This window comes from Vombatus ursinus, unplaced genomic scaffold, assembly GCF_900497805.2.
Source record: "Vombatus ursinus unplaced genomic scaffold, bare-nosed wombat genome assembly UNPS02005264.1, whole genome shotgun sequence".
In the NCBI taxonomy this organism is placed as follows: Eukaryota; Metazoa; Chordata; class Mammalia; order Diprotodontia; family Vombatidae; genus Vombatus; species Vombatus ursinus.
In genome coordinates, this window is record NW_020945042.1 from 203667 (window position 1) to 230280 (window position 26614).

The 26614-nt window shown below is 40.4% G+C and overlaps 1 protein-coding gene across 1 annotated transcript in view; it reads left to right on the forward strand.

The window, feature by feature from the left end:
- Positions 1-4184: 4184 nt before the first annotated feature.
- Positions 4185-26614, forward strand: part of LOC114030761 (endophilin-B1-like) — a 46345-nt gene continuing 23915 nt past the window's right edge. The window contains exons 1-8 of the mRNA XM_027845639.1: positions 4185-4227; positions 4968-5012; positions 5061-5431; positions 5678-5913; positions 6004-6099; positions 6143-6338; positions 22203-22344; positions 24482-24610. Of these exons, the coding sequence (XP_027701440.1) occupies positions 4185-4227; positions 4968-5012; positions 5061-5431; positions 5678-5913; positions 6004-6099; positions 6143-6338; positions 22203-22344; positions 24482-24610 (1258 nt within the window). The remainder of the gene's footprint in view (positions 4228-4967; positions 5013-5060; positions 5432-5677; positions 5914-6003; positions 6100-6142; positions 6339-22202; positions 22345-24481; positions 24611-26614) is intronic.

The window sequence follows — 26614 nt, forward strand, 5'->3', positions numbered from 1 at the left end:
AGACAGAGCAAGAAACTAGCATCTGCTCTTTCCCGAAAAGGATTACTCTGGTATTATATTTGTTTAAGAGGACTAATCAGGGCAATCCACTGATCTGTTGAAGTATATCAGAGTGTGTGCTTTGTCTCCTTTTTGGGAACACATGTTCTGGCTACTTGATAAAAGGATAAGTGTAACCCAGCAATTGATCCTTTTCTTCCCATGAATGGAGTGGCATTGAAGATGTATGATAACTAAGACAGGAGGAACTTCTTCACTCCCCTAGTAGGTTATAAGAGCTGCAAAAAGTCTCTTTCTCTCTCTCTCTCTCTCTCTCTCTCTCTCTCTCTCTCTCTCTCTCTCTCTCTCTCTCTTTCATCCCCTTGGAACTCTGCCAGCTCTCCCTTGGACTTCCAGCAAGGGAAAGAGACTTTCTCTTCCCTCTTCCCAGCAGCCACGACAGTTACAAGCATACAGAAGTGAGAATATGTGCTTATCTAGAGAAGCCTGAGATTGAACCTGAAATCCCTGGCTGCCTAGTATGCTTTGTGTTTCCTTACCTGATCAAAGGTCACTGAACAACAAGGAACATTTCCTTTACTCCAGTCTGCAAGACACAGGGATGGCCATACCCTACATCTCACCATTATCCATTATCTACTTCCTTTATGTAAAACTTGGGCATTCCTCTATCTGATAATAATCTCCTATCATTCCATCTCTCCCAGTGTCTCACCCATTCTAAACCTAGTCTTTGTAGTACTGACCTCCAGCCCTTTCACCCCTAAGTACTTTCTCAGGCCATTACTCCTCCTCTGAAGTCATTCCTAATCTTGACCCTTTAATCCACACAACTACACACTGTCATCAACTCACAAATCCCTACTCATCCCTTCCCAAACCCCAGCCTGGAATACTCTCACCCTGCCATATGCTTCCTCTACTCCTAATTAAGGGCTGCTGAATGAAACTGGAGGAAATCACACAACTGTGCTGAGTATACTATAAACTATAAATTTCAAGTTATGCAATTTCAATGGGGCCCTCACTAAAGCAAAGCAATTCTTTTATTCCTCCCTAATTAATTTACTATGCCACTCTACTCAGAAACTATTCCAAACCTTCTCTTCTCTACTCCAACCTTTCCTTGTCCTCCCTCTCAGCTAAAGAATCTGCCTCTTACTTTAGTGAAAAAACTGAGGCCAGTCACCATGTGCTCCTCCTTTACCCCTTCTCTTCATTCCAAAGTCTCTTGACATCATCTCCCACTCTCTCATCCTTAACCACCATCTCTAACAATGAAGTGACCTTTCTTCTGACCTAGGCCAAGAACTCTACATGTATTGATCCTATCTTCTCCTATCCCCAGCAAACTGTCCCCTCAATGACCTCCCTCTCTCAAATTTCTAACTTCTATCTAGCTACAGTTCCTTCCCTACAGTCTTTAAGGATGTCCAACTCTCCCCCATTCTTAAAAAAAAAAACAACAAAACAAAAACAATAGCTCTCCTCCCTTTTTCAGCCAAACTCCTATAAAAAGCTGCCCATACTTGTTGCTTCCCTTTCCTTTCTTCTCACTCTTCGACCCTTTACAATCTGGCATCTGACCTCATCGTTCAACTGAAATAGCTCTCAGCAAAGTGACCAATAATCTCTGAACTGCAAAATCTGATAGTCTTTCCTTAGTCCTCATCCCATTTGATTTTTCTAGTGCCTTTTGGCACTGTTGACCAACCTTCTCACCTGGATAGTCTGAGATTTTTTGACATTACTGTCTCACAGCTCTCCTTCCACCTGTAAACTGCTTGTCCATATCCTTTGCAGGCTCATCATTCATACTGTACCTCTAAACTGTAGGTGTTTCCCAAGGCTCTATCCTAAATCACCTACTCCTCTAGAGCAATACACACAATGACCACACAATGTAGAGAAAGACAAAACTAAAAAGCAACAAAACTCAGGTCAAATACAACAGATAATATTGGTACCAAGTTGTTAATACTGAAGCACAAATCCTTCATTTCTGTTAATAATCAATAACCTACAAAAGTAAAAAGTACTCTTCAGGGAATGTATTTTGTGGGAGGGTTCATTTGGGAGTTTGTTGGGAAGTGTCTCTTAGGGCAAAATAAAATTTATTAATAAAAAAATTTTAATTGGTTGACACAGCCAACTAAATGACTTACCAATAGTTACCCTATATCTCGCTAATGTAATGAGATAGAATTTTTTTATCAGCTGGGTGGAAGGAAGAAGAAATGTGATTCTGTAAGTATGAAAATTCTCTAAGAATTATATATTGACAACAGGGTGGGTAGGGAAAACCAAGTTACTCTTCAGTGATAAAACTGGTTGTATAAGGGCGTGAGAGTGACAGGAGAATGAGATGGGTCTGTTTGTCCTGTACACAAATATTTGTCCTTCTAATGTAATTTGTACTATTATAGCATCCCCTTTAGGCTCACTCATCCCAAGTCTCACTCTCATCGGCAGGCTGTGTGCCCAGACGGCAGCCAACTACTACGTCTCTCAAGATTCTAGGGAGTAAACCTGCCTGTTTTTTTGGGGGGGGGAGGTTCTATTACTGTCACTCAAGCCAACATTGATGTGTTCCCAAATATTGATCAACTTGTTGATGTTAATTCATTTTTTACAAAGGGACACTTACTAATGTGTTGTATAATGTAACATCTGCTTTAGAGAGACAAAGAATGGTGTGGATCTGCAGGGAATTCAGGTATTTGAAGTTTTTTGCTCATCTCCTGAGGCATGGTTTTACATGGTTTGAGGATGGGGTGGGGGGGAGATGCAGCAGAGCACTTTAAAAAGGAGACTAAGTGAAGAGAAGAGGAAGGTTGTGGGGAGTTTCCCTTGTTCTTATGGAGCAGCTGAGCTACTTGGCTAGAAAAAATGACATCTACAATTCCCTTCCTCAAACCCATGCTTCTAGGGAGCCTGGAGAAATGAAGCCTAAAGGGGGCGAGAAACAAGGCATAAGACTGTATTTTATTATGGGCACTTGCTAAAGTTGCTGGAGTGCTAAGGAAAAATATGGAGGCATTGGCAGTTCTTTTCCCCTTTCCCACCTTCCAAGTGGAACTGGAACCTGTTTCTAAGAATGACCTTTTATTCCATTAAAGACTGCATCTGACTGATCTAATCAAATTTCTCTAAACACCTGTGGTTGACCCTGGCCTTTCCATTTCCTCTGAACACCTATGGTTGACCCTGGCTCTCATATTTCTTTGTGTACCTTTGTTTGAAGCTTGAAGGCACAGGACAAGTATGGAAGTCATCCAGGGAGAGTGACTTTTTCTAGATCAAAGCCAGGATACTAACTCCCAATCCATTGTTAGAAAGGTTTTCCATTTGCCAATGGAAAGAGCGCTGTGTCTTGAATTAGAGATTCAAGAGGGTTTGAATTTTTACTGTCTCTTAAGCTCCCTGGGCCTGAGTTTCTTCATCTATACAAAGATGGCATTTGAATTAGATAATCTCTAAGATCTCTTCCAATTCTAATTGTCTTAATTTTTATCATTCTCCCTAAAGTGTAGTAGTCTTCTCTCTCAATTGCATATGGTAAATATGTGATAGGAGCAGAAACTTCCTACTTATGAAAAATGTGCTTTATAAATCCAGCTACCTAACTGTCCATGCCTATTTCCAACTACTTGAAGACCATGCTTGTGTCTGTCTCTCTGTATATAGCAAGGTTCCTGCCCTGCACTTACCCTGATGTGCTTCTCTGTGTCTGTGTCTCAACATAGCATAATCTGTCAGCCATTCTCTGTGGGGCTCAGTGACCAGCAAGATAGAACATTAAGTCAAAACTACTGCAGGGAAACGCAACTGGATAAAATATAAAGCATTACATTTGGTCTCCAAAGCAAACAAACAAACAACTTTATAAGGGAAACCTGTCCAGGTAGTACAAATCATCATTGGGATATGAGTTATTTTAAAAAAAAGAAGAAAAAGAAAAGAAATAGCTGACCTCTTGACAACACTTTAAGCTTTGCAAACCACTTTTCATACATTGTCATTTGAGCCTCACAACAACAGCGCGGGATGGTTACTCTAGGAATACCAATTTTAGAGATAAGGAAACTACAACTCATTGATTTGCTCCTAGTGAAATAACCAGTAAGTACTGGAGGCTGGAGTTTGTGGTTTTAGGATGCATTGAGAGGCCAGAACTAAGAAGGATGACAGTCCCACTGTTCTTTGCCCTGGTCAGGCCATCCCTGGGTCAGTTTGGGATGCCATGTTTTAAGTACAATGATAAACTTGAGAACCTCTGGAGGCAGGAAGAGGAGGAAAGTGAAAGGCCCAAGTTCATGCCTCATAAGGTTCAAGTCAGAGAACTAGAGATGATTAGTCTGGAAGGGCACATGATAGTCCTGTCTTTAAATACTTAGAATTAGACTCATTCAGCTCTAGATGGCAGAAGTAGATGGAATGGACTGAAGTTGTAGAAAGGCTGATTTAGGATAAATTGAAAGAAAAATTTAATAGCAATTAGAAATGATCCAAAAGTAGAATGTGCTGACTAGGGAAGCAATCTGTTCTCTTCTGCTGCAAGAAATCTTCAAACAAAGGTGGGATGACCACTTGTGGACTGAGGCCTCTTCTCTCTTTCTGTACATTCTGACTTGGGCACCTCTTCAATTATGATTGAGTCCAACTACCGTACCTCTACACAGATAACTACAAAATCTAAATAGCATCGTCCATCTCTCTCTGCATCTCCAACTGTCTGCTGGACATCTTGATGACCCACAGGCATCTCAAGTTCAACATGTCCAAAACAGAACTCCATCTTTCCCCTTACATTGACCCCTCTTTCTATTGAGGCACCCCCATCCTCCCAATCACCCAGGTTCAAACCCTTAGTCGTTTCGGGCTCTCTTCCCTCCCTCCCACCATTTTTAACAGACTGCCAAGTCTTGTCAACTGGACCTCCCCAGCGCCTTTTTCTCCCACACCAGATGACCCGAGCTCGGGCCCTCATCAGCTCGGCGAGCTCTGCTGCGGTAATGGCCTAATTGCTCTCCAGTCTCTCGCTCCTTCCGTCTGAAAAGCCTGGGTCTCCTATTCACACACGGCGGCGGTCGGTCGGTGGTTCCTGGTCTCTGGGGCGTCCCTTCCAAATCCGGCTTCTACGTCTCTCTGTTTAACCTCATTAGTCACTGCCCGCGGGCCTCCCGGCCTAGCTGGCCTCGTGTCTCATCCCAGCACAACCCCACAGTCACTCTCTAGTCAGTCGTCTACCGGGGTGTCTGTGGGATGGTGGGGGGAGCCCACCCTACCCCCGAGCCATCGGCCCCCCGGGAAGTGGGGGGTTGTCGCCCTCCAAATCCCTCACCCCAGCCCTCCCCCACAAAGAGCCACGTTCCTCCTCCGCCCCCCCGCCCCCCTGGGCCACGCCCCGCCCCTTCCTCCCCCGCCTCCGGTTAGGCCCCGCCCCCAACCTTAGCTCCTCCTTCCCCTCCTCTCCCCGTAGAAGACTAGGTCCCGCCCCCCCTCCTCCCCTCCCTGCCCCCGTCTGCTCCCCTCTCCTCCCTTCCCCCTCCATCCCCCTCCCGCTCCTCCTCCTCTCCCAGTCCTTATCCTCTCCTTCCCCTTCTCTTTCTTCCCTTCCCTCTTCCACCCCTCCCCTCCCCTTCTTCCCTCTTTTCTCCTCCTCTCTCTCCCCTAGAGAGCTAGGCCCCACCCCTCCCCCTCTCCCTCTCCTCACCCCCTCGCTTCCTTCCCGCCCCCGCCAGCCTCCGTCGCTCTTTCCCAGTCTCTCTCCAGTCCTTCCCTCTCTTTCCTCACTTCCCCTACCCACATCCCCAGGCTAGGCCCCGCCCCCGTCCACCGCTCCCCGCTCCCTTCTTTCTCCCCTCCGCTTCTCTCCTTTTCTTCCCTTCGCGGGCTAAGCCCCGCCCCCCCGTCCCCTCCCTTCCCTCCTCTCTCCCTCCCCTTTCCCCTCCCACATCCCTCCCTCCCTTCCCTCCTTTCCCCTCCTCTTCTCCTCCTCAGCAGGCTAGGCCTCGCCCCCGCCACTGCTCCTTCCGCCTTCTCTCGCTCCCTCCTCCTCCCCTCCCCTCCTGGCCCCTCCCCGCCTCCTCAAGATAAGCCCCGCCCTCTCCTCTCCTCTCCCCTCCCCTCCCCTCGCTCCTCTCCTCTCCTCTCCCGGACGGGGCCCCGCCCCCTCCTCCCCGGCTCCTCGACCCGTTCCCTCACAGGCGGCGGCGGCGGCGGCAGCTCTGCCCGGCTCCGGCTCCAGCCCGGCTCGGCCCGGCTTGAGCATCATGGACTTCAACGTGAAGAAGCTGGCGGCGGACGCGGGCACCTTCCTCAGCCGCGCGGTGCAGGTAGCGCACGGGCCGGGCCGGGCCGGGCCGGGGCGGGGTGACGGGCGGGCGGGCGGGAGGCCGAGGCCCGCGGCGGCCCGTTCCCCGAGGCCCCGCCTCCCGCCGCTGACAGCCGGGCCCTCCCGGGCCGGGCGGGGGCGGGACGGTAACGGAAGGAGCCGCGGCCTCGCCCTTTTCCTCTCCCCGCGGGCCGCGGGAGCTGGGGAGGAACGAGGCCCGAGCCGGGGCCTGACCTCCTGACCTCCCCGGCCCTCGGAGGCCCGTGGCCTGGGACCGCGCGTCCCCAACTCGTCACTTCTCCGGGCGCTGAGCTGGGGACGAGCGAGGGGGTGTGCCCCGGGGCTGGTTCCGTGACCCCCCCCCCCCGGGGCTGACACCCCTCTCCCAACCCCCGCTCCCTGAGGCCCAACTGGTCAGCCTCCCGTCCTGGGGCTCGGCCGGTACTTACCTGGGAGGGATTCTCTTTGGCGAGGGATCTCTACTTAAGGTCCTTGAACTTCTGAAAAGATCTATCTTAGGACCATTTCAGTATAACTGGTTTCCTTTGTTATGCTGCATATATTTTTCTACATTAAAAAAAAACGTTTTTCAGAAAAGGGGTCCATGACTAAAAGACCCCAGCTCTGTTTCAAAGTTGTTCGTAGGAACTTTTTTTTTTTTTAAACAGGAATAGGTTAGGCGGGCTAGCCAGCAGGAGAGGTGTCAAAAGCAAGAGGAGTAAGCTAACCTCTTTAGCAGGATCCTAGATTTAGAGCTGGAGGGGGCCCCCGGGGCCATCCAGGCCAACGCCCTCGCTGTGCAGATGGGAAACCGACCGAGGTCTCACAGCCGGTGTAAGCTGCGGAGTCAGGATTCACTTAGAAAACCTTTGCACTTTCTCTTGTACTGTGCTAGTGAAGAAGTGTAGAACTAGAACGTTCTTGGAAACCATCTAACTAACACCTAAGTTTTAAAGATCTACCACTGTGTAAAAAAAATTACACTTGAAAAATGAGTACACTCTAGGTTCCAAAGCCTACCGAGGCAACTGCCGTAATTGCTCCCTTAAATACCTTTAAAAATTTTTTATTGCTAAGACATCAAATTTATGTATGATTCTTGACAGTATTTTTAAACCATATCACCTTGAGTTTTAGTGACAGTAGCTTCTTTTTAAAATTAGCCCCAGTTTAACAGGTCATAATTTGAGATTGAGTTTTTTTGGTTGAGTAAATTTTCTGTGTTCACGTTTACAACCAGAAGTGATTGAGGACTTGGAGTAAATAAATTTAAATTTATGGTGCTTGATCATTTTCTCTTAATTCTTCTTAATGCTGGCCATTTTGTAAACCAGTGAACTGATTTCATTGGTTATGTTTTGTTTTGATCTCCTATAATACCTGTAATTCCCCTTCTTTAAAGGGTACTTGATGAATAGTCTAGTTCATCCAATGTGTATTCTTATGTTCCTAAAACAGGATACAATAGAATTATTTATACATTTGTTTATGTTGTCTGATTTGCTTTCTGGGATTAGAACCTTATAGTTTAACTGAGAAATTCACGTTTCCTATTTAGGCCACTAAAATGTTGCTTGTAACTGTGTGTCTGTTAAAAGCAGGAGACTTCTGACCCATCTAATTTCAGTTGGAATTATATTCATTGTTTCTTGGAAGTTTACCTGATAAATAGGTCAGTGACTAGTCAAATTTATTCGTTGTTCAAATCAGCAAATGTTAATTAAGCATTTATTATGTGGTAGTCACTGAAGATATAAGGGATAAAAAAGACAGGTTTTATCCTCAAGGAACTTTATTCTACTGGTTTGTGACTGGTGCATACATAATGATGATAGATAAGGTCTGGTAACGAACCAGATATTAGTATCGAAGAGTGGAGCTAGAATGGACAGTTGGGTATGGGGTCCTACCTCCTTCTTTTGCAGATCAGAAAGGAGCCCAGCAGAGGTTAAATGCCTTGCCCAAAGGAAGTAAGTGGCAAAGGTGGAACTTGAACCTTAGTCTTCTGACACTTTTCCTTGTAAAGATACATGGCCTCAACATGCAGGGAAATTAGAGAAGAGAAGGAATACTTTTCCACAGGCAGGCAAGAATCAGGGAGAGAGAGTTTCAGGCTGTATTGTAGGTATTAAAAAGGTTTAACTAACTGGATGCTTTTTTCAATAAACCAGAATTCCAAGTGCCCACTAGGTCAATTTGTACGTTGGCCAAACCTCTAAGTGCCAAATGCAGTTTTAATCTCTGTCTGTATTTAACGTTGTCTTTCTCCATATACTCAGTTCCAGTTGGAGTGACTTGGTTTGATATGTTTGCATAGAGTGGTAGCCTAAGGAGACACAATTGGAATTTAATATCCTCACTTCCGAAGGCAGACAGTAAAGTCTAGAAGTTTTGATAGTATGCCTTTAAAGAAGTAGCGATTAAAGAAAGTAGGAAAAGAGCTTCTGTGAGCTTTATTTATACTGAAGTCTATTTTACCTGTCACTGATACCATTCTATAACAATAACTTGGATTTACGTTTTTAGGAGTAATTCTTGAAATATTATACTAAATCAATATAAACAGATCAAAAAAATTTTAATATCACTGGATCCATTATTTTAAGAATAAAACTTAGCACTTTCCAGAGTTAAGAGATCTTGGGACCATACCTCATGTGAGACTGAAAATACTGTGCTTGATTGTTTAGACAAAACACTGCTTTGTGAAGCTTATTTCAGTTACAGCACTTAGTCAGTAACTGAGATCTCATTCTACACTTTATTGACATCAGTAATCACAGCAAGTCATAGAATCATAGATTTAGAGTCGGATTGGACCTTAGAGTTCATCTAGCCTGTAATGATGTACACAGTCTAATGAGTTGCAATTAAAGCTTGAAAACTGTATCTGGCCAGATAAATTATAAAAACAGTAGTAAGGAAAACAAATTTTCATCTACCTCAATATTAAGAATTTTCCATTAAAGTCAAGTAGTATCTCTTAGTATTGATAAGAATAAGCAATAAACCAGAATTTGTAAGGAGCCCAGATTCCTTATTTCTCCCACTATCTGGTACATGTTTTTAAGTCCTAGCAAAAAAATTCCATCTATGGGGGCAGCTGGGTGGCACAGTGGATAGAGCACCGGCCTTGGAGTCAGGAGGACCCGAGTTCAAATTCGGCCTCAGACACATAACTCTCAGTAGCTGTGTGACTCAGGGCAAGTCACTTAACCTCAATTGCCTCACAAAAACAAAAAATACCATCTCTTCCATAAATTTGTTCCTGACCACACTAGGCCGAAGTACTCTGTCCTTCCTGTGAACATTATTATCCATATTATAATTTATTGGTGCAAACTTGAGATCTTTTCTATCATCTTGAACTATCATTTAAAACTCTTATAAGATTAATGTCAAAAATGGGTCTTTTCTTTCCTTGTTTCTGCTATAATATTGAGAAGAGTGCCTTGTAAACCATAGTCATTCATTTTCAGAATTTTCATTTTAAAACCATATCAGGAGGCCAGGTGTAGTGGCTCGGGCTACTGGGAAGGCTGAGGCAATGGGATCACTTAAAGTTGGGGGTCTGAGCTGTAGGAGGGATAAAGCTGATCAGGTATCAGCACTAGGCACCCTGGAGAAGAAAATGAGCTGGTCAAAGCTTATGTGCTGATGAGCAGTGAGAAGGCTCCACTACTTCCAGTCAGGACAAGATTGGGAAACCTAGTTTCCCAACCTTCCCACCACCACAAAAAAGGCAGGATAGCCAAAGGATCTATGTTCTGCGCCCTCATTTCTTGGACTGATTGCCTTCAAGATTTCACTCATACCACCTTCTGTATGAACCCTTTCCTGATTTTCCTCTTTCCCTTTCCCTTCCCCTGACCCTCTCTCCTCAAACTACCTTGTATTCATTTTTTCAATTTAATTTTTATTTTATTTTCTCTCAATTACATATAAACAAAATTTTTTAACATTTTTAAAAAATTTTGATTTCCAAATTCTCCCCCTCTTCCTTGAGCAGGCAAGCAATTTTATATAGATTATACATGTGTAGTCATACAGAACATTTCCTATATTAACCATGTTGTAAAAGAAAACACCTTGCATTCATTTTTATATATTCTTTATATACTTATATATACATCTTGTCTCCCGCATTAAGCTCCGTGAGGATGGGTATCATTTCATTTTTGTCTTTATTCCCAGGGCTTGATACATGGTAGGCAGTTAATATTGATTGATTTACTTGTGTGGAGTATTTCAGAAAAAAAATGTTATGGAATTGTGAACTGATCCAATAATTTTGGAGAGCAGTTTGGAACTATGCCCAAAAGGCTATAAAAATGTGCATACCCTTTGACCCAGCAATAGCACTTCTAGGAGTGTATACCAAAGAGATCATAAAAATTGGAAAAGGACCCACATATACAGAAATATTTATAGCAGCTTTTTCTGTGGTGGCAAAGAGTTGGAAATTGAGGGGATGCGCATCAATTGGGGAATGGCTGAACCAGTTGTGGTATATGAATGTAATGGAATACTACTGTTCCATAAGAAATGATGAACAGGCAGACTTCAGAAAAACCTGGAAAGACTTTTATGGATGATGCTCCGTGAAGTGAGCAGAACCAGGAGAACATTGTTCACAGTAACAGCCACATTATACAATGACTAACTTTGAAAGACTTAACTCTTTTCAGCAATACAAGGATCTAAGACATCTCCAAAAGTCTCATGATGGAAAGTGCTATCCATATCCAGAGAAAGAACTATGGAGTCTGAAAGCAGATTGAAGCATACTATTTGCTCGTTTTTTTCTTCTGTTTTTGTTTTGTTTCTTCATTCTTGTGATTCCTCTTATTGGTTCTAATTCTTCTTTACAACATGACTAATGTGAAAATATATTTAATAGGAATGTATATGTAGAGCCTATATCAGATTGCATGCTGTCTTAGGGAAGGAGGAGGGGAGGGAGGAGGAGAAAATTTAAAACTCAAGAACTTGTGGAAGTGAATGCTGAAAACTAAAAATTAATTAATTAATTAAAAATATTTGTTAGATCTCTAATACACACTGCATTCTGAAGTCAAACTACTTTATGTACAAATTCCCTTTGAAAGAAATAGGGCTTTCCATGATTAAGAATTTAAGAAGCATGATCTTGGTATTTAATGTGAGTTTTGATTCTCTGTTGGTCTGTTCAGAATGACTTTATTTCCTCTCTCCTTTTGCCAAGTACTCTCCCTTTCCTCTTTCAAGCCTCCTCGAGAACCCTTCTTTTAGAGATTGTAGGATTAACAACGTTTCCATTCCCTTCCCATTCTTATATATAAAGTACATCATGGATAAAATTCATATGGTCTAAATAACTCTTATCTGTTTAGTTCTTCATATATTTTTGTGTTGGGATATCTGGAAAATACCTGCATCACTGATTGGGCAACGTCATATAGGCTCAATATCATACTATATGCTTCCATTTTGTATGTGGTTATTCCTTAATTAACACAAGATACTTAATTTTCTGCTCATTTCTTAAAAGGACCAAAATTAATGTGTATAAGAATCTTGCTTCTTACATTTGCCTTCTGAAAGCCTCATGGTTTTGTTTTGTGTTTTTTTTAATTATGCTTAATTTTGATATTTTATAACAAAGTAATTAGAAAAAGTCCAGAGAGAAAATTTACTTATCCAATTTTTGTTCTGCAACTGTACTTTCCTTAGAATAGAGAATTTCCAGTCTACTGAAAAGGGAATAGGGAAGAATAGGGAAACCCCTCTATTGGTGCAGATCTGCATTTTGTAATTTTAGTGAGTTCCCTGGGGCACTGACAAGTTAAATGATTTGCCCAGGATTATTACCAAAACAGTAAGTATCAGTGAGAACTTGTATCTAGGTCTTCCTTTAGGTCTTCCTTATGCAGGCCCATTTCTGTTCATTAAGGCATCCCTTAATATGCTTTAAAGTGGTGGCAAGGATGGAGGATTTATTAAATGCTTCCTATGTGCTAGTGTACAACGTGCTAAGCAAACAAGGCAGTTCCTACCCTCAAGGAGTTTACATTCTAGCTGAGTGTGGTTGGATGGGCCTGTGAAAGGGGGCTACTGGGTAGGAAGTTGAGATATAGAGAGGGTGAGGAGAGGAACCACGGAGCAGAAATGAAGTGAGCGTGGCCTACACACCTCATGAAATAATCAAAGTTTTAATTGTCATTTTAAATACTACTTTATACTGTACCCAGAATAAAAAATGTGCTGGAAATTATGAAACTTCCATTCCAGTTCAACTATTTATATATTGCTTAAACACTGATTTGTTAATTTAAAAATTAAATATATCAAGTTATTTGAGTAGGAAAACAGAAATCTAGATAATTTAAAGATAAAGACCTGGGTTGCCAAGATGGGTTAAAACTGGCCTGTGCAACCTGTGGCCTGTGGCCCGCTTGTGACATACCAAAGGATTTTGGGCAGTCCATGAAAAACGTAGAGGAAAACATCCTCAATATTTTTTGCAGGCTGCCCGAAATCCTTTGACGGGTTGCAGGTTGTGCAGGCCTGGGCTAAAAGAAAAGTAACGTAGAGCATCATATATGTTTAATACCTGTCTAATTATGCAATTAGAAATCTTTTTGATTTTCCAATAGTAAGTTATATCAGAATTTTCATAGTATCCATCCTCTAACAAACTTGGATTCTTTCAAAAGATTGCTCTTCCCTCGTGGAATTGGTAGTGTTCCCTCCTTCATTAAATGTATTGCTCGCTGAAGTTATATATTTTATTTTATCATGGCCCTGTGTGAAGCAGAGAATAGGATAAATGTACTTAGTCTCATGGTCTATCTAGTGGGCCACACACTTTTTTATAGAGAACTCTAATATGGTTGGCCAGGACCAAAAAATTTTAGGTGCTTTTTATCTTTATGATGTGTTTAAATTTTCAAAAGAACATCTCTATCTGGCTTTTCCTGTGTCCTGAAAAAGTCTCTTCATTCCCTTTTCCTTCTTTTTCTACTCTCTCTAGCCATTGTAGTTAGGTATACTGCTAAAGCAACATTTCATTTACAAGAGTTTGTGTGGAGGAATAAATCAGAATGCTGCTTTTACCTAATCACTTTATCCTCTTTCACTGTAGTAGTGAAATAACAACAGGGAACAAATTACAGTTTAATTCTTGGTACTTTTATATTCATGATTTTATAAGTGTTGTAGTTCACTCCACCAGTGCAATCAGTCAGTAAACATTTGTTAAGTGCTTTCTATTTGCTTTAATGCCATTCTTTCACCTGTGTGTGTCTTTCCCATTATCTTATAGATAATCCACCTAACTCTCTGAGGGCCTTTACCTGGCTCTTTGGATATTTCTGGGCTAACATTGTAGCAGTTGGGCTATCCACCTCTTATTTTTGTTGCATGACCAAGTTACCTCCTTTTCTCTTCATACCTGTCGTTGATGCCTTGAATGTCACTTCTTGTCATTATTGGTAATGCAAACCATAGTTGGTAATGTGCTGCAATCTCCGTGGGCCAGCTATGTGTCTTTCCATTGCCTTTGGGTCCCCATAACTTTTAATTCTTAAGATTTCATGTTTCTTTGCTTTATAGCTTCACGGGAACCCAGAATGAGTAGATTAGGGTGAAATGCAGCTAAGGCAGGTGGTGTGTTGAATAAATCTTGTGTTATTTACATTTAGTTTAGATATCAGGCACTCAAGATATACCATAAGCTGAGTCTGTAATTGAATTGAAATAAGATGAGACTGTTTTAGATATGGAAGAGATGGTGGGGTTTATCTAGTCTGCTCATTCACTTTACAGAGGAGGAAAGGAACCAACGAGGTGAAGTGATTGCCTAGAGCCATCCAGGAAGTGGCAGAACCAGAGCCCCACCCCAGGCTCACTTTTCACAATACAATACTTCTGACTGCAAAGTTTGTAATGTTTTCCCCAATCTCACACTGATAGAACAAAAGTTCAACTTTCTTTTTAACTTCATTGGATCGGTTCTTTGATCTCACCATGTGGGCTACTTGCTCCCTGCAAACAGTAAATTGTAGTATGTCTACTTGTCTTCATCCCATGCTACTCGTGTCCACGTCCTCAACCCAATGTGCTGGGACGTTTTAACTTAATTGCAATATGTGTGGGGTGTACACCTGTTACTTCTCATTCCATGACCAGACTGCCTCCTGTTCTGATACATTTCTTTGACTTAGACTGCATATGTGTATTGTTCCTGTTTTAGAGTACTCCATAGTCTATTTATGGCTACAATGTCACTTTCCATTGCCCTTTCAGTTATCATAATTATGTGAACCTTTGAATAATGTAATCCCCCTGATTCATAGCCATGTAACTGTACCAAAAAATTGGTTTGAAAAAAATGGGAGTTTGTTTTGGGAAGAAGCTTAGGATCATTGACAGTGCTGCAGTTGAACTCATTTTCTTATTTGTACACAATTCTGGGCCCAGTTCATTGGACCCAACTTATAGTCCATCTTTATTCAAGATAACATATACTGAAAGACTAGCACCTCTGGTACATGGACTTGCCAAGAACTTTCCAGAGCTGCTCATCCAGATCTGTCTCATCCCTGTGTCTACTTGGCACTCAACTCTCACCTGTGGATCCACGAAGCTTTAATACGCACAGCAGCCACACCCAGTAAACCATTTTGACAGATGGTTACACCAGGTTCAGGGTAACTGACCAGCCTCAAACCCATCGGAAAGTTAGGGGGATATCTATGTGAAGATGTGGTGGAACAGATAAATGAGAACAGTTTGTTCTAGGGGCGATGAAGGCGGCTGAAGCAAGGGCTGTGGAGCACTTAGAATTTGTTGGAACATTGAAGTTACCAAGGTCATCCACTGCATCCTGGGTCATCTCTAGTCCTCTTGACTTTTGTCTAGCCGTTTTCTTCTATAACTGGAAGAGAGAGTGAGGCTGACGACTTTGTGCAACTCTGCCTCACTTAAATCTGTTTCAGGCACAAGTCAAGACATCACCCTGTAATCATTGGTCCTCTTCAAAAATGAATGACAAAACAGTTGATAGACAAACTCTGTGGGCTATTCATGCAATTAAATATCATATTCTGGGCAAGAGACTTTATCATTCACTAGGTATTTACTGTTTGGATAGTTAGGCCACTTCTTAGTGATTCTAAATCTCATTTAGGAGGCTCTGGACTGTTTCAGAACTTGCAGTCAATGAAATATTTATAAACAAGCATCTGGAGGACTTTACTTTCTATAAGGAATGCCTCTTATGGGCTCTGCATTGGACAGCCTTCCTGACAGTGACAAGCACCTTAGATAAACATCTCGTTTGTTTTATGCCCCATATGATATAAGTGATTGATGAATCACCCCTCACTATTATCTCTGTATCTGTTAAGAAATCCTTTATGATTTTAGAGTATGTGTAGAAAATACCTAGTTGGAAAAGAGCTGTAAGACTGTATTTTGGCTCTACTAAATCAATTACTTTTTGATAGCCAAGTAGTAGGATCTTATATTTTCTGCAATCATTAAAAGGAGGTTTAATGACTTGGGAAAAACATTGAACTGATTAATGAAAAATCCTCTTGTTTTCTGTGGTCCAAAACAGTTGTCAAAGCAACTGTTTTTTGTTTTGTTTTTGTCAAAGTTTGTCAGATTGATTTTTTTATGACCTTGATTTAATTTAGTATCATTGTATATTTAAAAAAAAAGAATGCCAGACAGACATGATATATGAATTTAGTTGAACACAAAAGATAAATTGGCAGAGATAGGAGGGCAGTCACCATGGAGTCCTTTTAAGTAGTGACCTCCCCCAAGACATTTAAAATAGGCTTCAGTTTATTAAAAAAAGAGAAAATTTTAAATCATAGATTCTCCGAGCTAGAAAGACACCTTAAAGGTCATCTAGTTCAGTTTCTGACTCCGTACAAGAAAATAAGATTGCTGGGTTAAAATGTTAGCCCTTCCCGAATATAACCATTTAAAATCAACCACATATTTTTTTGACTTAAAAGGATACTTTCATTTCCTAAACACATTCAGTCTATAGAAGAGATTGCATACATCATAATAAAGATGAGTTGTTTTGATTTCAAAATGTCTATTGCTAAAATGATTTTTACATATACAAATTTAAAAGATTTGGATGTAGTCCCATATATAGTAAAATATTCATAGCAACACTTTTGTGGTAGGGGAAAAAAAGTGGATGCCCATAAATTGGGAGTGGATGACACAATCACAGGTTTAGAGATGGAAGGGACCTTAGAGGTCATCTAGTCCACCTCTGTAACCCAGAGAGGTTTAACAGTTTTCCCAATATCACTCAGGTACTACAGGTCAAAACAAGAATGCAAACCAGAATCCTGACTCCAAATCAACCCCCTCTTCTTTCCACTGTATCACTCTACCTCCCTGTGGTTGAATAGATTAGGATATATGAATAATGGAATATTACTGTGCTATAAGATGACAAATATGAGGAATTTAGAGGCATGTGAGAAGACTTGTATAAACTGATGTAGAACCAGGAAAACAGTATAAATCATGACTACAGTAGTTTATTTATCAAAGCCTATTTTCCTACCAAAATATTTTTTTAAAAAATGAGTCTGCAGAACAACCAATGAACACTTTGACTAGATGGGAAAAAAAAGAAAGGCAGAGCAAATACAACTGGTAAGGTAGATTGCAGATATTGTAGAGGGTCTTGAAATACAGGGATAAGTTTGTATTTTAGTCTTAAGACATTGAGGAGCCATTCCTTAATGTGGTCTCTCAACTAGAAGGTGAGCTCCTTAAAAGTCTCATTCTTTTATTTGTATCCCAAGTGTTTGACAGTAGTAAATGCTTAATAATGCTTTTCCTTTCTATTCTATTCCATTCCACTAAAGGCTTTTGAAGAGCAGGCATGATCAGACCTGCACACTCCAGTCTAGTACTCCGTTGGATTTTTTATTCTCGTGTGGATATTGCCTCCAGTAATACTGATTATACCTTGTCCGTGCCTGCCGACACTATGGCACTCATCTTTGTCCTCCTTCCTATAATGGCAACATTGGATGTCCATCCAGTGTGCTGAATGCCTTCCTCAAATTTTCTTGATGTTGCAAGGCTCCCAGGGGAGCATGGATGGGCTACTGCTTATCCTCCACTCCACCATGTGATTAACTGATATTTCCCAATGATATGTAACTTGAACCTCCTTGCTCCTCTGCTTCCTCCTAATTCTTTGTGATGGGTCAGAGCCTTGTCATGACCACCATGCTTTCTGTCTTACCCTTGGAGTGAACCTCACCATTAGTTCTTGTATAAAAGGACCATTGTTTTGGTAGCTACATGAAGAATAGGTTGTAGAAGAGAGAGCTGAAGGTAGGAAGACTGTGGAGAACTTTACTGCAGAAATCTAAGTCTGAATGGCCTGAGCAATAGCAAGGAGAACCATGAGGCTAGAGGGATGCAGGTGGTACTATGGGGACAGAACTGATGAGACTTGGCAATTAATTAGAGACAGGAAGAATATAAGATCACTCAGATGTTTTAAGACAGGGTTATTTGGATAGGAATTCCCTAAACTGAAATAGGGAAGTTGTGAGGAAGAGAATATCAAACGGTTAAGATAAGCCCATTTTGGGAAAAGGTGAGGACTTCCAACAGATACTTGGCAATGTGGTATTAGATTGGGTTTTGTGGATAAAGGATGTTGAAGCTGTGCCTTAAAAAATGGCTATAATTTTGACAGCTGAAGATGGTGGGGATAAGAGGGAGAGGATGATGTATATTTATATTCCAGGTAGAGGGCCCCTAGGTGGAGCAGTGAATGGAGCGCCTGGCCTGGAGTCAGGAAAGCTCATTTTCCTGAGTTCAAATCTGGCCTCAGACACTAGCTGTGTGACCTTGGGCAAGTCACTCAACCCTATTTGCTTCAGTTTCCTCATCTGTCAAATAAGCTACAGAAGGAAATGGCAAACCACACCAGTATCTTTGCCAAGAAAAACCCAAAAGGGGTCACAGAGAATTGGACTCAGCTGAAACGACTAAACAACAGAAGGGGATAACATAAGCAGAAATGTGGAAATAGGAAAGCATGTGGGTATATTTTGGGATATAGCAAGAAATATATGACCAATGACTCATGACCAGTGACTTGTCAGGCGGTAAATATTTACTAAGCAGCTTTATTATGTTCCAGGCCTTTACAAAGAGAGGCAAAAGACAGTCCCTGTCCTCAAGGAGCTCAAAATCTAATGGGGGGACAATAGGTAAACACGTGTGTACAGACAAGCCCTATACAGGATAAATAAGAAAGAATTAAATGAGAAAAGCACTAAAATAATAATAGCTCATATGTATATAGCACTTAGCCAAGCACTGTGCTAAACACTTTATAATTATTATCTTATTTGATCCTCACTACAACCCTGGGAGGTAAGTGCTATTATTATCCCCATTTAACAGATGAGGTAACTGAGGCAAAGAGAGGTTATGTGACTTGCGCAGGATCACACAGCTAGTAAGTGATTGAGGCTGGTTTTAAACTCAGGTTTTCCTGACTCCGGGCCTAGCACTGTATCTGATGCACCATCTAGCTAGAAGTTAGAGGGGCTGGAAAAGGCTTCCTATGAAAGATGGGATTTTAGTTGGAACTTACTTAAAGAAAAATAGGGAAGCCAGGAGGTTAAAGTGAGGAAGGAGATTATTATAGGAATGGAGGACAGCCGGAGAGATGGACTGTCTTGTTTGTGAGACAGCCAGGAGGCCAGCATCACTGGATGGAAAAGTACATGGCAGGGAGATGTAAGAAGACTGGAGTGGAGGTGGGGGCTAGGTTATGCAGAACTTTAAATACCAAACAGAAGATTTTGTATTGGAGATAGTAGGGAGCCACTGGAATTTACTGAGTAGGGAGCGACATGGTCAGATCTGTGCTTTAGAAAAATCACTTTGGCAGCTGAATGGAAGATGGAGTGGACTGGAGAGAGGCTTGAGGAAGGCAGACTCCCCAGCAGCTTTTCCAGTAGTCTAGGCATGGGATGATAAGGGTCTGCTCCAACATGGTAGCAGTGTCAGAGGGGGTGCACTCTATACCTCTCCTGGATGAGTATGTGATCTCCTTGATGTCGATTCCTCTTTATCAGATTGCAATCCTTCCACACATTCTCATCCACATTCTTCCACTCAAGAATTTTTTAAACCCAAATGAGGTCAGTGAGGCTCTCAGGCTGATGACCTGTCACTTGTCACCCCTCTCTTTCACTATACACCTCACCTCCTTTTCTGATCCATGATTCTCTAAGTGATTTTTCCTTCCCCTGCACTTCCCTCCCTCTTTTTTTTTTTTTTAAACAGATGAGGAGATTGAAAGATTAAGTGACTGGCCCCAGGTCACCCAGGGCTACTCCATGATTTAAACCCAGTTGCCCTAGCCCCAGGTCTCTCTGTCAGCCTTGGTTTTCTTGTAGCTTTTGGTCTTTGGAATGAAATTCATTTTTATTACCTTTCCTTATTTCTATCTTATGTGTCAGCATTTTTCCTCCTATAAAACTAAGTAGTTCATCAGTGAGATCTTTGTCAATCCACTTAGGATGGATCCATCCATCTATCTTTTAAAGTAGCTCCCCCTTTTTTTCTCCTCATGGGAGTCTTGTTTTGCTTTTGACTACACAAATCCTGAAGTCACAGAGTAGAATATCTTGTAGGAAATTACCACTAGCTGTTATAAAAATTTGCGTAAATATCATTGGCAGATTCAATCCCATAATGTTTCAATTCATTATTCTTTTCTTATATGCCTGTATGCTGTCTAGGTTCTTATGGTGACTTTTTGTGGTGCTTTCTTGTTTAGAGGGAAATTACTCAGGAGAGTATAAATCCAATCAGTTTCTGTTTTTGTTTTATTTGCTTTTTAGGTTTCTTTTCTCTTAGGTTCTCAGTCTAATAACAATAGTAGTAATAACTCATATAGCTCTTTTCTCTTTACACGATGCTTTCACATGAATTATTTCATTTAATCTTCATAGTATCTTTATTGCCTGAGTAGGTGTGTTATTCTTGTTTTACCAGTGAGGAAACTAAAACTCAAAGAGGATTAAATTACACAAACGAGGTCATGCAAATAAAGTAGTGTCAGAACAGGAACCTGACCCAAGTCTTGACTTCTAGAGGATCTGTGTGTGAAGTCCAGTATTGGAATCAATTAACTCCTTTAATCCAGGCAGATGTAATCTTTTTCTCCTTCTAATATATTCTTTTCCCCGACTAAGTGATTAAGCATATAATGAAGGAAAACTCAGTGCCTTCTTGAAAATCAAGTGTAGAGTAATTAGGTAAGTTGATTTCCCTATCCATGTTGACAAAGTTCATGAAGTGAGAAAAAAAATTACTTCCTTAAATATTGAATTCTCAAATTTCTTGGGCTTTAAAGTATTTTTACAAAGAAAACTTAGCCTTGACTTATGAATACAATGGCTTTTGAATTTAAGGATAATTTAAAATAAAAACTATTAGTGGTCATTTCTAGTTAAGCAAATATCACTATTTCTGTACCGAACCCTAATAACCAGGAATTTAGTTATTAAGCTTAATGTAATTTCTAGAATATAAAAATATGACCTTTCAGGTTAATCCTAGAAGTGGGAGGGAGCCACAGTGGTCTCAAGTTGCCAGCACTGCCCAGTGGCCCAGGATTGTGTGGACATACCCTGCCTACTCTGGGGGAAAGGTCACCCCACTTTGCCCTAATCCCTTCCATGACGTAGGTAGTAGCAGGAATCAAGAAGGGTCCCAACATGGTATAATGGAAAATACACCCAGTACAGAGTTAGAAGATTCCAAACCCTGACAGTAGATAGGTGCAAAGGATTGCATACAAGATGTAAGGCACACCCTTAAGGGTGCCCAGGATAGTGGTTTTGAACCTGGCTCCCTCCAAATGTCTCCAAAAATGGTATTTTCTCATTTTAAATAAAGTTTATTTATTTGAAAAGTATTTAATTAAGTTCTGATTTCTTTAGTTTGTTTGAATAAAAATGTTCTTTGTGATCATTGTTTGCCATAAAGATAAAATGACATTTCTGGATGCACCCACACCCCCTGATGAAATGAGCCATATGTGCCTGTGGTTATGTGATTGTGATTGAGTTTTTCCTCACTGTGCAATGGGCATCACAATAAGTATACTCCCTACCTGCATGGTGGCTGTGAATGCTTATACACTGTGAAGCACTAAATATGTGTAATTTTGTTGTTATGAATCAGTAAATAGCATTTAGCTCCCCAATACAGCAGGGTTCCTGGCTGCTGCTTTCCAGTATAGCACCCACATGCAGGGTGTTCCAGGTGACTTAGTCTTCACACCTTTGGGACACTGTACAAAGTGGAGCTTAATGCTTATGGGCTAAACAGTTTGTAACTGTTTATAAATTATAAACTGTTTATAAAATAACTCAGGAGATGTAAGTTGTGGGTTCCTATTGAGGGAAGCCTAGAAAGCAATAGAGTAGTAGGTAAAGAAAGCTCATCAGATGTTATATAATACTTATTTGACCTGGTGAAAGCTTATAGACCAGGCCCATTTAGGACCTTTGCCTTCTTCTTTCCTAGTATTCTTTCCCACACTGATGATTTCCCTCTCTACTTAACTTCCCCCTTCAGTGATCATGTCAGTCTGTTAAGTTGTCAGGATGTCTGGCCATTAAGGATTGTTCTGTGTTATACACCCTGATTTTCAAACAGCTTACAGATGATCAGTCTTTTGGAATACTTCTTGTTTATGAGTTGGGGACTGCCTGTATTGCTGACTATAAAATTACTCATTTTTTAAACTCAATTTGAGGGATAATTACTTTATTCTTTTCTTTATCAAAAACAGTTCACAGAAGAAAAGCTTGGTCAGGCAGAGAAGACTGAATTGGATACTCACTTAGAGAACCTGCTTAGCAAAGCTGACTGCACCAAATACTGGACAGAAAAAATTATGAGGCAAACTGAGGTGCTATTGCAGCCAAATCCTAGTAAGGAACCTTTTTTTCTGCTTGGTCTTATTTGGCAATTTTATTTAAAGTACTACTTGTGCTACATGTTGTTTTTTACCCCTCTAATTAGCTTTAATGGGTCTTTTAACAGTTTGAAATTTTGTCTTTTGTTTTTGATTGAAATGGATTATTCTACATTTTTCTTTAGTACAAAACCTTTACATATAATGATAGTATTTGAAGACTTTCTGGAATCTTGTTTGACTGAGTATAATCAGAATAAAATACAAGTTAAGCTCAGTACCCTAAAATGTAAAAAAAAAAAAATCAAGCTCCATTACTTAACTTCTCAGGCTGTGATCTCAATGAATTTCAAAAAGCATATGATTGGAAAGGCTACAAAGAAAAATAAATCCTTCTGTTTGTTTAGAGAAAGAAGTGTTTCTGAATTATTCCAGATAAAATACAGTACACTAGAATTACTTCATATTTTTCCAAACATAGAATTTTAGAGCAGGTAATTTTATCTCTATTTTACAGATAAAGAAATTGAGTCTCAGAAAGGTTAGACGTGGCCAGTGTTGCTCAGCTTATTGGCAGTGGAACCAGAATTAAGACTCAGGGCTTTTAACACCCAATCAAAAATACTCAATCCACCATATCATTTTTTGGGGGAAGAAAAAGAGGACAAGTGACAAATGGTTGATGGGAATCAGCCATGCGAATTTTTTTTTGCGTAATTCTCCCTCTTCCACCATGACATATTGACAGCACTGTAAAATGTCATGAAATTATTATTAGATATTTTATCTGGATTTTAAAATTTTAGACTTAGAATTTATTACTACCATGTGGGCATCAAGTTCAGAAGCTATAAGAAATAACTACTGATGGTTCTAGGTTTTTTCTTATTTAGCTTACAAAGTGTTTTGGATTTTTGGTTTTTTTCTTAACAGACATTTCTTTAAATGAGGGATAGTTTCTCTGGAGAAATGTTTAGTCTTTCATGCTTATGTAGTTCATCTGTCATGTAAGGGGACCCATTTAAGGCCTCTAAGGGTCTTAGCCCATAGTTTGGAAGGAAGGAAGGAAAGAAAAAATAGACATTTTTATTTCAGTGCCTTCCCTTATGATAGCAGAATTTCTTCTAATATATATGTTAGTAATCCCTAGTAAGAAAATCCTATAGCCATTTATTTGTATGCAAAACCAAGTAGACAATTGACTTACTATTTTAAAATTAATTTTTATTAATATGCCACAGTAGTCTATTAATCAAATTTAACTTAAAGTGTATATTAGTCCTAAATTCAGTACTTGAAATGTAAATACCTCTCTATTCTCCCAGATCACAAATATCTCTGAAATATTTTCTATTATGCAGTAAAATCTACCATAGAAATCATCATTGCTCTAGTATTAACACACAACAGAAGTAAGTTTTTGCTGGCAGATAGGCAGTGTGAAGTTGTTTTCTTCATCTCAACTAAATTAAACTTAGTCAGTTGTATACCATAATGACAGTATATTGCTGGCATCAGATCACTGTCACTTCAGTCTGAACTGGCTCATTTACAGACTTTCATGTCTATATTTAATCTTTAAACTCTGGGAGACTTTCAGCTAGGCCCAGCAGAGATTTAGCTTAAGGTAGAAGAGACTTGTATGTTATTCTTATTCTCTAACAGTGTATCTCTTCTAAACTTAGAAATAGCTTGTATTTATGTTTTCTAAATCCAGCATACAGGCAAACATTTAGTAGATTTGAAAGAAAAATCTAAATGGAAAAAAGGAATTTTATACTTGAAAGTAACTGTTTCTACCAAACTTTTTAAGAACTTAAAATCACATAGGACTCTCATACAACCCTAGGAAAAATTTTACCTTTTAAAATAATTTTAGCGTCCAGTTATTTTAATAAGTTTAATTCCTGATTTTAAAAAAATGTAAATAAACTCCTTTAGGAGGAAGAATATTGGTCTATTAGTATTTTGGTAGTCAAATAAGATAGTTTTGCTATTTTTCATAATGAGTAAGTTCTATATTTTAATATGTGGTGGTAGCTTCATACTTGTTTGAAGAGAGGGCATAGTTCATAATAAAATGTTTCCAAAAGTAGTTTACTAAACTAAAAATAGTATTTTAAATGTATTTTGTAATATTAACTTTTCCCCAGATGCTAGAATAGAAGAGTTTGTTTATGAGAAGTTGGATAGAAAAGCTCCAACTCGTATAAACCACCAAGAACTCTTGGGGCAATTCATGATTGATGCAGGGAATGAGTTTGGCCCAGGAACTGCTTATGGTAAGTGAAAGCCAAGAAGATTTGGTAAGAAATGCTTTATAGTAGTATAAGATCTTCATTAGAGATATCTTTTTTGAAGTCACTTCAGCTTCAAATTTGAGGTGTTCGGTTGTTACTTGGAGCAAAGACAAGTTAATAAAAAAAAAATAGCCGTATCCATGGAACTCAGTAAAAGCTCTGCCTTAAAATCTAAATCTCAAAAAATCTAAAATTTTAAATTTGAAAAGCACCTTGAAGATGATTTAATTCACCTCCTTCATTTTATAAATAAGAAGAATCAGCCTCTGGCAGCTGCACTGATTTGCTCAAGATCGTACTAGTTAGTGTCAGAGTTTGGCCCAGAGTGCTGGCCTTTTTTCTTCTGTGCCCGATGGACTTTTCATCATCTCTTGATGTTCCTGCTTCACTTCTTAGTAGAGTTGTCATTGATTCTGTTATCTGTTCATCAACATCGTTTTGTCGATCTTTGTTTTCCTTGACTTTTCTGAAAGCATTTGACACTAACCATCCCAATCGTCTTCCTGCTTTCCCCTCCTTTGGCTTCTGTGACACTGTTTGGATAACTCCTATATCTATGATTTTGGACCTGACATCTCCCAAGAGTTCTTAGTGCTTAATTTTCAACTGCCCACCAGACATCTTCACATAGATGTTCAACTAATTCCTCAAACTTAATATTTAAAAAATTAAACTTATCTGTTGCCTTATTCCTCAGCCCCTACTACTCTTTCTTCTAAATTTCCTACGTACATTGTCTGTACCACCATTCTTCTGATCATCCAGACTTGAAACCTCAATCTTTGCTTTGATTATTCCCTGTCCCTTTCACCACCACCCAGTGGCCAAGTCAATTACCGAGCCTGTCAGAGAATATGAGCTGTAAGAAACCTAAGCAGGAACATCCTCTCCACAAGCCCCACAAATAATCCTTCAGCCTGTGCCTGCAGGCCAGCAGTGGAAGAGATGGTCAGTGCCTCCCGAGGCAGGCCAGCCAGCCTGAATTGCCAGGAAGTTTGCCTTCTCTTGATCACAATCTCTGCATTTGCAACTCCCACCCATTGGTCCTAGTTTTGCCCTTGGGGGCCAACTAGAGTAAGTTCAGTCCCCCTAAAACATTTGAGGATTAGTTTCATGTGCTTTTCCAAACTAAACATCCCAAGTTCCTTCAGTTTTGTATTGGAAAACATAGTCTTTCGGCTACTTACTATCCTCTTCTGACCATGTTCTATCTTGCCAGGGCCTGCATGGTATGTGATGCCCAGATCTGGTCTGATCAAAGCAGAAAACAGTGGAACTGTTACCTCCCTGGGTGGGGAGGCGATGTCTCAGTTTATGCTGCTTAAGATCATGTTAGCTTTAAGGGAGCTGTTGTATCACACTGATTAAAATTTGGGTTCATGTCTTTTAAAACCTCTAGATATTTTTCACACCCTTTGTTCTCTAGATGTATGTCCTCCATTCTGTTCTTGCATAGTTGATGCTTTTGAATCTAAGTGTAGGACTTCTCATTTAACAGTATTATGAATTCTAAGGCATCTAGCTTATAAGCTGACCCAGCCTTTATGATACTTGCAGATTTGATAAGTAGACCATGTATACCTTATCCAAGTCACTGATGTAGGCCCTGATCATATCACCTCTAGACTACTGTAGTAACCTGCTGGTTGGTCTCCCTGATTAAATAATCTCACCACTCCAATCAGTTCTCCAGTGTCTGAATAGGTTGTCAAACTGATCTTCCTAAAGTTTAGTTCTGCCTATGTTATCTTTCTGTTTAGGTAACTCCAGTGGTTCCCTGTCACCTCCAGGATCAAATTTAAAATTTTCTGTTTGGCATTCAAAGCTTTTCATAACCTGGGACCCTCCTACCTTCACTATTTTACAGTTCAGTGACACTGACCTCCCAATTCTGGGACATTTTCGCTGGCTGGCCTTCTGACTTCCCTAGAAGCCTTTCCTAGGCCTCCTTAATTTTCCTTTTGTTGATTATCGCCACTTTGGCCT